Below are 13818 nucleotides of genomic sequence, written 5' to 3'. Positions count from 1 at the left end.
CCTGGGAGGTGCAGCCTGGAGGAGCTTCCAGGCACACAGGGCAGGGCAGAGATGGCTTAGAGAAGGGGTTGAGGGGCCAAACAGAGACTAGCAGCACAAGTATTAAATGAGAAAACACAGAGTATATTTTCCACAGGACCTGGCACACAGTAAGTGCTCGAGAAACAGTAATCGTGGTTACCGTTAGCATTACTAAGGCTGCGAGGTCACTGGACTTTCCCGTTATACCTGAAGCCATCTTTGCCCGTCTAAGCAAGAGCCATAGGTGTGTGACCCCACAGTCATGAGGCTTGGTTTAGTAACATACTCTCTCTGGTCTGCTCAGTCTCACAGCTCTGTTTCTACTGACACCAGGGCTTTAATGCTCTAGTCTCTGTTTTCATCTGGTGAAATTAGGCTTTTTAACTTGTCCCCAGATTTGGAGCAAGAAAAAATAATGTCTAAGCAACGTTCCTTTGAGAAAACTGTCCATCTGGTCAGTTTCCCTTTCCATGTGGTCAAAGACTTTCTTTTTTCCCTCTTATCTAATGAGCCAAGACAAAATGGTCACGCTAATGGAAACTGCCTTGCATTCCAACTGCTGCTGCCCTAGCATAAAATCCATGATTTCATAAGGGCTTAAAAGTGTTTTTTTCAATCCTTTATGTCACCACTATTCAGCTGGCTGCTGTTTTTCCTCTGCTTTGCTTTCATCCCTGTCACTGGTCCAAGGAGTCAGAGGATCTGATGCTCCCTGCCCCCATTACTGCCTCTAATCACACCACTCTCTTCCTTCTCTCGCCTTTTCTTTTTTCTTTCCCTTAGATCTGTCACGTTTCCCATTCTCAGCTTTTATGCTTGAAGGCTCGCCTCTTAGTCAACACTGCCAGCCAATCAAATTGGTCTTGTCCTTCAAGGAGACAGATTGATTCAATCACCGCAGGTGAGATAAAATCTTTGGTTCTTTGACTCTTCTTGGCTGCTGGTGGTGGCTCAGTGCTCCAGGTCTGAGGTTTCTGAAAGGCTGAATAGGATCACTAACCTCCTTGCACTGTAGTAAAATCTGATTGTTTGGGTTGGTTGGGCATGTGATGCAGGCAGGAAGTACGTCAGTGAACTGGGTATGGCTTAGAAGAGAGGAGAGGTGTGACTCTAGGGCAGGGTCTTACGGCTCCCTTGGGGTAGGAAGGTGACGTGAATTACTGAGCTCTTTTGGAGCTGGGTGCCAGGTGCTTCCAAACAACAGCTAAAGTTCTTCGCAGGCCCTCAGAGGGCACGCCTCCCACCGTGTGTACAAAAGGAGCTGGGGAAGAGGGCAAGGGTTAGATGGGGACCAGTTAGCAAAGTTTTACTGGGGGAAATGAACTGACTTTTGGGGTCCGATTGACTCGCTTGACTATTGAGTCTTTGAGGTCTCTCCCAATGAACACAAGAAGCATTCTCCCGTCGAGGCCTAAAGGTGTGATGGACCAATTTGTATAGTGATACTTTTTTTTCTTCTGAATATTCTTTGCAACAGGAAACTAGTTCAATTTTTAGAAATCATTGACTTTTAACTATAAAAATGAAACTAAATTTCAGGAATAAATTATTTCTCTGCATCTAGATTGATGTTAACTTCTGACGAATGAAGAATTTCTTAAAGTTCACTTAGGTTTTTTTTTTTACTTGATGATATGTCTCTAATGTACAATAAAGTGGATGCAGAACATTTTTTATTCAACATTGTGTTGGCTCAGAGAGAGAAACAAAATCCACGGGCCCTGACCTTAAAGAACTGAAAATCTTGATGGACAAACAAGGTAAAGTTAAAAATTAGAACAATTTTAAACCAGATATGTGCATATTTTACGAACCTAAATATTGGCTACATAACTGAGTCTAAATTGTGTGGTCCTTAAAATATGTGCATTGGATAATCGTTATTAATGGCACATGAAATGCATGAATTTCATCATTCTTAATATATTTACTTTGAAGACTTATAATTTGAAAGCTATTTAGAAGACAATACTGTGTATTGTTAGGATTCAATCCAAGGTATAAATTTTGTCATAAGAACCGGGCTGACTGGATTTAATAAGATTAAGCTTGGCTTTCAAAGTAAACTCTGAATGGAACAAAGGAAGTGACCTTCATACTGTAACAAGTTAACTCAGATACCATTAACGTCTTCATTTACCCAGCTTGCCCAGGCCTCAGCTTTTGACGATCTGAAAAATTCTATAGTGAATAGCAATTGTTTTATTTATGATAAAGATCATAATTAAGGTATGTTCACCTACAGACTAAGGATAGCAGTTACCTAGACCCTCTTGCTATACCCAAAGACAGAGCTAACAATAACCCATATTCAGGCACGTGTTTGACTAGTGAGCAGGAAAGCTTGTTCTAGGAAGTATTAATTTCGTTTAATAAAAGCAGAGATGTTCAAGTCAGCTACACCATCCCAGTCCTAACTTAACAGTCAGCATTTAAGCCACTTCCTTCCCCAACCCTAATCACAGCAATGGCCGATGGAGTGATAAAACAGGACCATCAAAAACCGAGGTATTATTTGTCTTTTTCTTATAGGACGGTCATTAGCTCAATCACTTAATGAACTAAATCAACTCAACAAGATTATCAGTGGGAGAGGTACAGAGAGGTCATTAGCAAAGGACCACTCCCTAATCCCTCCAAATTTTTCACCATGAAACATTTTCATCACTTGTTTAAAGGGCATTTTTTAAAAAGTCCTAGCATTAAGGTATGGAACATAAAACTCACCTGTAATCAATCACATCTGCAATGTTAAATCTATACTTCAACCAAATAATATCCCTGGGAATTGCTAACCTAAAAGTTAGCTCTAAAAGGGGAGAGGAAGGGGGCTAATAATGCCCATCAACAATGGATAAATTGTGATATATTCATACTATGGAATGCTACTTGGTAATAAGGAAGAGACTATGAATACACTCAACATAAATGAACCTCAAAAAAATGAACAACCGTCAGATACAAAAGAGTACATATTATATGATTTCATTTGTATGAATTTCTAGAACAAGTAACACCGATCTATGGTGATAGAAGTCAGAACAATAGTTTTGTGGGGAAGGATTAACTGGAAGGTGGCATGAGGGAATTTTCTGCTGGAGTAATGGAAAAGTTCTGTTATCTTTATTGGGGTTGTGGTTACCAAAACTCAAACTACACATTTAAAACCTGTGCATTTTACTGAATGTAAACTATACCCTCGTTTTTTTTTTTTAAGTACTATCTATCTAGAGGATCCTAAAGTTAAGTATAATCTACCCCCACAGAAAGCATCTAATGAATCTTAATTAAAAACCAACACAGGTCATTCAGAAAGCAGATATGAAGATTTAATTCACTGTGGGCATTTCTCTGACCATTCTCTATATTATATATGAACTTTTCACATTTCTTCACGCAGATACAAGACAGTTGTTTTCCCCAAGTACTGTGTACCATACCACCATCCCATTTAACTAGCTAAGGACGTATTATAAATACCATGAGCCACTGACTAAATACAGAAGTTGATACATATGTTAGAAAGTATAAATTAAAAAAAGTTTAAGGCTAAATACCATGAAAGTTTACACATATTCTTTAATTCTAGATATCAAATCACAGTGACAACCAATTATAATAAAATCTCAACTTTTTTTAGATGATAATATTCATATTTCTAACATCCAATCATTTTCATTTTCATTATTTTCATTTCCATACTGTTAACTCCACACTGCATTTTCACTTCTATAGAGAGTAGACAGGCTTTTGGACTGCAGACCAAGTTTCTTGTGTAATAATAAGAATTACTATCTTGATCATGACCATGGGAAACCAAATTTATATATACTGTACTATATAGAGACGAGACTTTACTAAGTATAAGATAATGTGGAACTCTTTAGTGGTGGTGTTCAAGAGAAATTCAAATAGTAGCCTGAAAATTAGTTTTAACTGCTACTGCATTCTACATATATTTCATTAAAAGATGAAGTCTCTGTCAAAACATTTATAAATAAGTATATAGTACAATAGCTTTTCCCCCTCCAAAATACTGCCTGGGAGGAAAGTTCCAAGCTGACTCAAGGGAAAAAAAAAAAAGGAAAAAAAAAAAAGGAAAAAAAATAGACCTCAGAAAACAAACATATGGTCTTCTGAGCTGCAATCTTCCTGAGTCTATTTTCAATTGGAACAAATTTTGCAGCCAATTCTACCTTGCTTCAGTGTCCACAGTCCAGAGGGAGTCCTTGGATATCTAGTTCATATTCTACAGAAATCCGAAAAGACCTAAACACCCCTCAGCTAATTACACAAGGGAAAACTGATCATGTTTTGTATTAAAATCTATGTGAAAATCAAACATAGTCATAGCCATTCTTTTATCAGTGATGCTACAATAAGTGATGAAAATATATGCACAGCTGTACATGGATCACCATTAAACACGGGAACAAAATGCCATTTGATGCATATTAAATAAGCTCCCAAAAAGCCAATTTGAATATATTTATTTTCATTTACTTTGATACAGCATTGGAAGAGACTGCATATAATTATGGCGACTGCTGCAAACAATACTTGATGCTGCTAAGTGTTCCATTAAGCATGAGGCATGCACAATAGTTACCTTTAAAAATTTCTCATGTATATATCTTAACATTCCTATTTATAAGCTGCAATATGTTTAAAGCATTTAGTAATTTTTAAACCAATGATTTTAACTGACCTACATCTAAGTGGGGAAAAACAAAAAACTTCCTCCTCATTTCAGCACCCGAAGGTAATATTAAACCTTACTCCCCAAAATTATATATTTAAATTTATTTTATATGTGTCATCCTTAAAAGTCCAAAAGTGATGAAAATTATTATCACTACTAAATTAGAAGTATGATTTCCCAGCAGCAGTCTACCCAGCACACACAGCATGCCACGCTTCGGGGGATTACATGATAAGAGTGACGTGCTGGTGGCTGCAGATGACAGTAATTGAACATATCAGTCTCTTCTCTTCATTCTGGATCTTTTATTTCAAACTAAATAAAGCTTTTCATTAATATAAACTGAAAAAATTATTTTTCCTTTATTTAACATCAATAAGAGTAGATAAAACTAAATACCTTTATTGTCTTCAAGTGTGTGGCAAGATAGAAAATGTTTCAATCACATTAGGTAATCAGGGGTGGGGAAGGGGGTAGCGTTTGTTTTTCCATTTAAGCAGGATTCCAGTCAAATAAGCACACACACTTACAAATTCAGATTACTTGGTTCTCGGTCCTTTATGGCTTAAAGCACTGGATTTGAAAACTACTTCAGGTTAAAATAAAGTTATATGAATAATGCATAGGCTGTGTATCTAGGAGATCATGCAATAAATAAATGTTCTCATGTACAGTGGAATCTTGGTGATGAAAGGGGTCTGCAGGTGTGAATAACGTTTTTTCGTTTTACCAAGAGAATATGCCCAGCAAGTTCCTTGCTTTGGGCCTATTCAAGATCCTGTTTGTAAGGTCATCCTGATTTTCTCAGGTTGAAAAAAGAAGCCAATGTCATAAGACATCTGCAGTAAGGAACTGACGTGCCTCAACTGCAAGTGCTGTGAGGTCCGAGCTAAGCAGAAGGAGACTCAGGATCCTGCCACCTGGCTACAAAGTCAACTTGGACTACTTGGCTGACTAGAGTATCAAATGGGGAAATGCTTAGAATGACCCACTGGAAATGTTTACTATATTAGTATCTTTTAAAAATCTATCTGCTCTTTAAATCTATTTCATGTGAGAACTGCCAGGGTAAGATCCACTCACGATTCCTGGTTTTGATATGCCCCTACGACATGAGAATTGAACTGAACTACAATGATTGTAATGTCATCCCTGTACATCCTAGCAAGCTCTTCAGGAAGACTAAGCATTTTGGAGAGGCGCTCGTGATCAACAGCCCCAAACTCGTTGTTGCCCACAGCATGGCGAATTAGATGGGTTGCTGCATTCTGATCCTCAAATACCGATGACATCTTGGCTCTCCTTTCTGTTAAAAGGCCATGCATCTGTCCCAGAGTCACCTTATAGCCACCAACAGCTATTGGCTGTTGGTGATGCATGCCTGTTAGGTACTCGCCCACAATCCTAACCACATCCTGCCTATGCATTGTCTCCCACAATCCATCAGTCGCCAATACCAGAAATTTATCCTGTGGCCTTAATCGGTGGTAAGTTACTTCTGGCTCAGCAGTGAGATAAGGAGGTGTGTAATAATTAGGAGGGATAAACTTGGTATATTCGTTGTCATTCAGCTGGTCTGGGCCAGATTCTATCACTCTCTTTTGAAGGTCAATGCTCCATTTGAACTTTACGTCTCCAAAAGCCCTAAAAGGCATCAGTAAGCCAAGCAGCCGATCCTGTTTCACCACACTCTTGGCCTCATTCTTTGGGTGCTCCAATTTCAGGCGTTCCACTTCTCTTTCATTCTGAGCATTGTGGTCATTAGATAGAGTGACTGCTGACCAAGAGCCGTCCTCTTCCTGAACACCCAGCATGGCTCTGCTATCACCAGTATTGGCCACATGAAGGTCAACACCATCCACATGGGCCACACAAGCTGTGGCCCCAGAAAATGCCACTCGAAGCACCAGGTAGTTGAGGAAAGAATTGGGATCACCGACTTGAGCCTCCAAGGAGATGTCATTATCAAGCCTCTTGAAAGCATTAACCAAAGCCTCCTTAACATCAATTTCAGTCGACTCCCCAGTGTTAAGGTCTATAAGCTCTTGCCAGTAAGTCCTCAAGCTGTTGAAATATAATTTGGACGCCTCCTTACTGAAGTAATCATTGGGATGCTTGTGCCACTGGAGAATGGGGAGCAATGCTCGACCGCTCTCCACCGCATTTTCGATCTCTAGCAAAGTCTCATGGGGTAACAGAGAGACAGCAATATAATAAAAGAGTCTTTCACTGACCGCCTGGGAGCAAGCACAGCCTGCATGGCCATCGAAAACCCCCAAAAGCATCCCTCTGGTCTGCAAGCAGGTTGCTGCACTTCTCCGGTCCTCAATGGGTGCATTCGCAGGCAGCTGATTGCTGTCAAATCCAAGGACAGAACTGACATTTTTGCCATCAAATTCTGGCACTTTGAAACTGTATTCATTAGCTTTCAGGATGCTGTTGACTTGTGGAGGTGTAAGGTAAAATTTCTGTGGTGTGGAAGCATATCTCCTTCCTTGGGTGTACTGCCACCAGCTCTCCTTTGGCCTATAAAAGGTAGCATATGCCGGATGGGGTGTGTATCTCAGGCGACTCTGAGGAATGTAAGGGGGTGAGCAGCAGAGATGTCTGTGGTGGCAGTAACATGCAGTGCCATAGATTCTGCTCAGTTCACAGTGACGGATCAGAGGGAAAAACAGTTGAGTTGGTGCTGGCATGGCATCAGAGAACAGCGGCAGGCTGGAACTTCTGACTGGGATTCCTAGACAGCAAAAGTTACATTCTGATTACTTAATCTATTTTTGCTTTCATAACAAATGTTTAGCAGGTGAATCTACAGGCTCCCTGTGCCTCCTAAGGCACTACATTTTACACACATATCATGTACTATTTCTACAGGATATACTCTGTTAAGCACACCTCCCAATCACTTATGGAGCCAGGACTGAACTGTCGTCGAGCTTTACTTTTCTCTCTTCCTTGTATTTCTTTGTGCAGCACAAACTGTGCAGAATGTACAATAGATCTGGCTGGGGAGAGTGGAGGAGACGAAGGTTATATAACATTATGCAGTGGCAGTCTACCTGGCCAATCACCCTTCTCCCTATCCTTAAAAAAGGCCGTGGATCTCCCAAATTGCACAGGGACTTCTCCTATTTATGAAGATCCTGTTTCTAGACCAGTGGTCGATTGTTAGCATTTGATACACATGGCTACTACTATAAAAGTGTTGGGATGCAGCCCCAACCTGTGTGTATTCATGAATTATTTGTAAGTTATATACGTATGCTACTACATTAATATCATGTTCATTATAACCTGTACAATAAAAATTTTACATAATGAATAAAAATAGAAGCTCCAAAATGCCCTCCCTGCATCCTAGTAGATGGTCTTGCAAACAATGTTTCTCCAGACCACTGTGCCAATTTGGCAGGTTTAGGGACATAGGTCTGCCACCAATTCACCACATAGTCCTGGAAAAGCTGGATCACCGCTTTGAGCCTTGCTTTCCTAAGCTGTACGTGAACACATCAGAGCAGATGCTATCTGAGCACGTTTCCTGGACTCTGTGCCTTTATAAAAAGTGTGCATTGAAGTGAGGCTTTGATATTAAATGCAGGGTTCATTTATTTGTTGTTTAATTTTAGTGTATTCTTTGTGATAAAAAAAAAACTAAGTATTCTAGCAGCTCTAAAACTCTGTTAATAACATAAATGGTCGCAGTTCTGGAATTTAATTTACTTGCTACCGTTTTCCTCTGCTTATCAGCCATGAAAGAAAGCTACAGAAATATGATTTTCGTCTACAATGGATCCCAAGTAGAATTCACCCCTAGAAAAATATTTTCTCTTACATTTTATAAAAAAGTTATCTATTTGCACTTGGAAATTAATAAACAGTGAAATAGTAGTCTAATGGTCTAAGGTTTGGCTAAAAAAGGTAGAGCATTATAATCATGAATAAACCAAAATCATGTCACTTACTATGTGACACTGAAAACATTTTGCTGGGCATTTATCTAGAAAATTTAATAAACATGTATCATTAATTCAGGTAATTTTTACAAGAAGAGAATCCCTCTTGTAACATATATTTCCCCTGAATTCTTGAGGTATTGCATCAAAGTATTCATCTGGCCTATAAATAAACAGGCTTTATATTTTAAATAAGAAAACAAATGCAGTAAACAAAAGGGAATAAGGAATATAAAACCATCTGAGTCTGAATATCAACTATTCCTTCCTAAGGTTGAACACATTAAGAAAACATTTTACAAATATCATAGAGAGTGTTAGAATATATTACATTATTTTCACGCACCCTCTTTTGAAACACAGTTAGAAAAAAGATAAGTGGAATGCGGTGAAGGGGGCAGAGAAAACAGAGAATTTGCTTCTGTAATAAGTGCTGTATAAGCCAGTCATATAGAACTCCTTTTGCATGTGATAGAAAGTACCGTTATTTTAACTACAGTATTTAAGAAGGGATTTGTTTACAAAATTGAGGACAAGATTAGGCAATAGAAGGAAATGATTAGAATTTTGGAAATAAAATCAATAACTAAATAAGTATTCTGAAAGGCAGTCATGAAAAACAGAAATTCCAGAAGAACAGGAATCTATCAAGACTAACCACTTAACTAACAGCACTTCAAACTGAATACTTGAAAGTCATCCAAAGGTTAAGTGTACATGACTGAGCCAGGAGATGTGCTCAAATGTGGGGCCACATGACACTGGCTTCTAGATATGAATCATATCTCTTGCTAGGTTTGTATGCAGAAAGCACATTAACTTATTTCATGCTTTGTATAAAGATTTTTTCTGTTATTAAAAATGTAAACAGACACCAATCTTAATGAAAATAAATTTTCTCTGTAACTTTATATACGTTTGCATTTATGCTTACTTTAAAACTTAAGAATCTTAGAGGGAAAAACGTGTATTTCTGTATGGAATGTAGATTGAATCAAAGCACTGTGTGTGTGTGTGTGTGTGTGTGTGTGTGTGTGTGTGTGTGTGTGTTTGGAGGGGGGTTTTCACAGATAGATGCATACCAGGATTTGGCTATATGGTGTCTGATCAAGGAATAACAAGTCTAGGAAACCCACACTTTCCTTAAATTCCTTTGCTTTGACAATCCTCCTGCTTTTGAAATTGACTGCAAAATGAACTATTGTGGCAAAAAGAACCGACTCATGCAGCAGATGCTTTGAATAATACGTAAATTCAAACAGCAAGCACTCTAACATACATTTTTCCTTCAGGCATAAATTCTCAACATTAAAAACAAAAAAGCAGAGAGTGAATTTTATTAACTCTATCTTTCAGTTACTCAGGGGCTTAGCATATGGACTGACTCCCAACATGCCTCCAAAAGTCAAATTCTTAGGGAAGTTACCTACTCTGTGATTAATGAACATTCTATCACCACCAGTACAAGTAACATACTCTCTCCATCAGACCAGTTACTACTAGAAGTCGAAGTACTTTCAAATGCTTTCATAAACCATTAAGGGAGCATTCAAAAAACTCTGTGAGTATCCTTCTGAATATCCTGTGATTCAACAACAAAACCCCATGAAATCAAAACTTCTGTCGACAAACTTGCTAAATTAATGAAGTAGACGGCTCTTGATGAGGCAGGAAGAACCGCAGCAAGGTTCAGTTGTGGTAAACTGAAGCACTGTCAAATTTTCCAGTTATTTCTGGCCACAATTTCACTTAAAAGGTCCTATTCCATGATCCAGACTTAGCCACCTTATATTCAGCATCTTAGTCTTAGGCAGATTTTGCCAATTTTGCCCACGACTAATAAGGAAAGATGAGCTGTAACCAGCAACAGGAAAGAGATCCATCCATTCTTACTGATGTGCTCAACAGAGTTTGTGCCAAGAAATGATTCAACTTCATCAATAAACTCGCAGAAGAAATTAGAGAATGCAATTACTGTACCGACTCCAGAGCTCTTTAGGTTTGCAAAAATTTTGGTGTAAACGAAAAAAAAATGCTATACTAACCATTAAATGTGTCAGAACCCCAGTTTACGTAATTTGATTGCATTAAACACCCTGCATAAAGACTCTCTGCGATTTTTCAGCATTTTTGGTTAATGTCTAGACATTTCACAGCTCCTGTTATCTCTACATGAATGAAGAAACCGGTTGCCTTCGGAAGACACGAAGCCCTAAGCCAGCACTTGTTTGATTAGTTTCCTTTGTCCCTACCTGAAAATTGCACTCACTAAGGCATCAAAGCTATCTATCTCACCTCTTAATTCCACGCCGACCCACCTAAAACCATCCACACACAAAATCAGTCAACATCCTTCCTGGGTACCCAACGCAGGTAGTTAAGTGAATACCTACCAATTCGTCTGGGCCCGGGACACACACACATTCTCCTGTCATCACAACACGGAGCCGACAACATCCACAACCCGCGCGGACAGCAGCAGCGACAGCAGCACCGGCCCATTGAAAGCAAGGCAGAGATGCTCATTAGAGGAGGCGGCGGCAGGGGAGGCGGGAGCGGAGGAGGGGCGAGGTCTCGCCCCAGGCGGGTGAATGGGGCTAGGAGGGGGGAAGAGGATGGAGGAGGAAAAAAGGGGTGGGGAGAAGAAGGAAACCAAACAAACCAACCCACCCCGCGGGAGAGGCAGAGCTACAGTGGAAGCGGCGGGGGCCCCAAGGCCCGCAGAAGAGCGCCCCGGGACCGGCCCGTCCATCCAGCCCGGGAGCGGAGCCCACGGGCGCGCGGCATCCTCCGCCCGCCCACGCCGCACCGGCTTCAGTCCTGAAAACTGAGGGTCGGCCCGCGGCGGCTGACTGTGGGATCACCCTGGACTCGAGGTGTGTAAGGGGAAACCCTCAGGCAGAGACGCCGCGCCACCTGCGTCGCACTTCCCGGGATCCCACCCTCCCGCGGGTCCCCACGGCGCCCCCGGCGCTGACAGCGGGCGCGGCGGGCCCGCCCACCACCCCGAGCCTGCGGCTGCCCCCAGCGCCGCCACGCCCGCTGCGGCCCCGACGCCCTCACGCGCACCTGGCGCTCCGGGGTTAGTCCCTCCGCACGCCCGCGGCCGCCGCTCCCCAAGCGCGCCGGCCGCCCCCTCACAACTTTGGGTTGGTAGAGGAGGATTCCGGAAGGGCCGGCTCGGGGCCCGGAGTAGGGAATACGAACCGGGCACGGCAGGGGAGGAGCCGCTTCTTCTCAACAAGGAGGCGGCCGCGGCGGCGGCACCTCCGGGCGGTCCTTCCACGCAGCCCAGCGCAACTCCCTGTAGCTCGGCCCCTTGCCCCAGCCCGGCCCCCTCAGCGACCCTGCCCCGCAGGGCAGCCACCCTACCCCGCCCACACTTTCGGGCCGGAGCTCTTCCCGCCTTCCGATTGGCTGCGCAGTGGCGAGTGGGCGGAGAGGAGGAGAGCTGGCCGCTGCCCGGCTCGTGGGAGCGGAAGAGCGGCGCGCTCCCCGCCGGCTTTGTGACGTCATGGGGGTCAGACAATCCCTTCCATTCCGCGCGAGGTGCCCATTGGTTCCGCGGGCCCGCCTCACGTGACCGCGCCCGCGCCTGGTTGCCTGGTGGAGGGTGGGGCTGCGCGCGGTTAGTGGGTTGGCGGCGGAACGGGTTGGAGAAAGCGTCTGTCCCGGACCAGCATCCCCAAGCGAGCTGGGCCCCGGGACCGGCTTCTGCCTGCCGGGCAGGCTTCCGCGAATCTCTGGCCTCTGGCGGGGGGCTGGCCGAGCCTACCCCGCGCCTTGCGAGTGGGCCGGGGCTTCGTAGGTTTAGGCTGTTGGGGCGGCTCCCTGCCCAACGGGAAACTGCATTCGCTGCAGTCGCCCCTGCCTGGAATAACAAGGCGTGATAACCTGGGAGTATCTGTGGCCTCATTCATTTGATACTTTGCAGATTTTAGGAGTGTTGCCGTGGATGTTTTCTGTCATTTTCTGGGCACCTCTCAGGGCCCAGGGAGAGAAAGGCGGTCTAAACAGCAGCAAGAGGAAGTTGTGATGAAGGAATTCTTTCCCCTGTAGAGTAGGTGTGTGCTCACGTTTTCTGAAGGACTTTGAAATCAGTATTGACTTACTTGCCCTGAATGGTTACAAGGAAAAGGGTAGAATGCAGTCTGCATTTGTGACGAAGTGGGAAGAGCCCTGGACTCTTGTGTCAGGACTTTCATCCAAGTCATTTCCGCTCCATAAGACTCAGTTTCCCCTTCTGTGAGACGAGTTGTATTTGGGGTGGTATTGGCAGCCTGGGGTTAAAGGGAAAACATGTCAAGGGCTATTTCATTTCCTTCTGTCCACACGTAATCCCCTCTTTATGGGAAATGAGTCACTGATAGTGACTTCTAAAAGCTTCCTCGGAGATGGTATCAGGTAGATCATTGCACTTAACCCGCCTACTGTTAAACAGTTTACTTTGATTTATTAAGCATGTCTGCTTACTAGCCAATAAAGTTCATAAAGTGATGTGAGCTGGATATAAAAACTGTCATGTTAACAGTATTGTGGAGTTTTGTTTTTATTAATTTGCATTATCTGATTTTTATGTAATAAAGGAAAATTTTTATAGACACAAAACAGTGCCAGGAACTGGTTCTTTATAACTCCTACGTCTTTCCAACTGCCTTCTCTATTCTCTAAATAAATTAGAGGGCCTTTTTGCCCAGCACCAGGCTGCCCATGGAACTCTTGTGGCTATCTTTATGTGGCCTTCATCCCATTTTACATGGGTCTTGCCTCACTTCACCCCTCCTTTCTACTTCTCAAATGAGCATCCCATAAGTTCGTAAATATATATATATATATATATATATATATTTTTTTTTTTTTTTTTTTTTTGCGGTACGTGGACCTCTCACTGCTGTGGCCTCTCCCGTTGCGGAGCGCAGGCTCAGTGGCCGTGAGATCCTCCCGGACCGGGGCACGAACCCGCGTCCTCTGCATCGGCAGGCGGACTCTCAACCACTGCGCCACCAGAGAAGCCCAAGTTTGTAAATATTTTTCATTGTCCTTTATTCTATTGAGTATCTGATTTATGTATCTGGTTTTCTGTGGTCTCATAGAGGCAGTATAGGGTGGTATATAGCAAAGTGAGTAAGAGCACAGCTG

At 42.6% G+C, this 13818-nt stretch overlaps 1 protein-coding gene across 4 annotated transcripts; it reads right to left on the bottom strand.

Moving 5' to 3' along the window:
* Nucleotides 1–3328: 3328 nt before the first annotated feature.
* On the bottom strand, nt 3329–12038 carry PDP1 (pyruvate dehydrogenase phosphatase catalytic subunit 1). Of its 4 annotated transcripts, none has more exons than XM_019925139.3 (3): nt 11887–11991; nt 11073–11107; nt 3329–7463 (listed from the first exon to the last, which is right to left on the bottom strand). In XM_019925139.3, the coding sequence occupies exons 2-3, from the start codon at nt 11101–11103 to the stop codon at nt 5803–5805; spliced, it is 1692 nt and encodes a 563-aa protein (XP_019780698.1). In that variant the 5' UTR covers nt 11104–11107; nt 11887–11991; the 3' UTR covers nt 3329–5802. The 4 variants fall into 4 exon arrangements, with proteins under 4 accessions (XP_019780698.1, XP_073650693.1, XP_019780697.2 ...); XM_073794592.1 differs by lacking the exon at nt 11887–11991 and adding an exon at nt 11749–11853; XM_019925138.3 differs by lacking the exon at nt 11073–11107 and having other exon boundaries at nt 11887–12038.
* Nucleotides 12039–13818: the final 1780 nt, after the last annotated feature.

The sequence above is a fragment of the Tursiops truncatus genome, chromosome 17 (genome assembly GCF_011762595.2).
Source record: "Tursiops truncatus isolate mTurTru1 chromosome 17, mTurTru1.mat.Y, whole genome shotgun sequence".
In the NCBI taxonomy this organism is placed as follows: domain Eukaryota; kingdom Metazoa; phylum Chordata; class Mammalia; order Artiodactyla; family Delphinidae; genus Tursiops; species Tursiops truncatus.
The sequence above is the reverse complement of the archived record's forward strand: the minus strand, read 5'-3'. Positions and strand labels throughout refer to the sequence as shown.

Coding starts and splice junctions, on each gene's coding strand:
- PDP1 (XM_019925139.3), bottom strand. CDS start 11,103: ATGTGTGTGTGTCCCGGGCCCAGACGAATTG. Junction 7,464..11,072: donor TCCCGGGCCCAGACGAATTG/GTAGGTATTCAC, acceptor TTTGCTGTCTAG/GAATCCCAGTCAGAAGTTCC.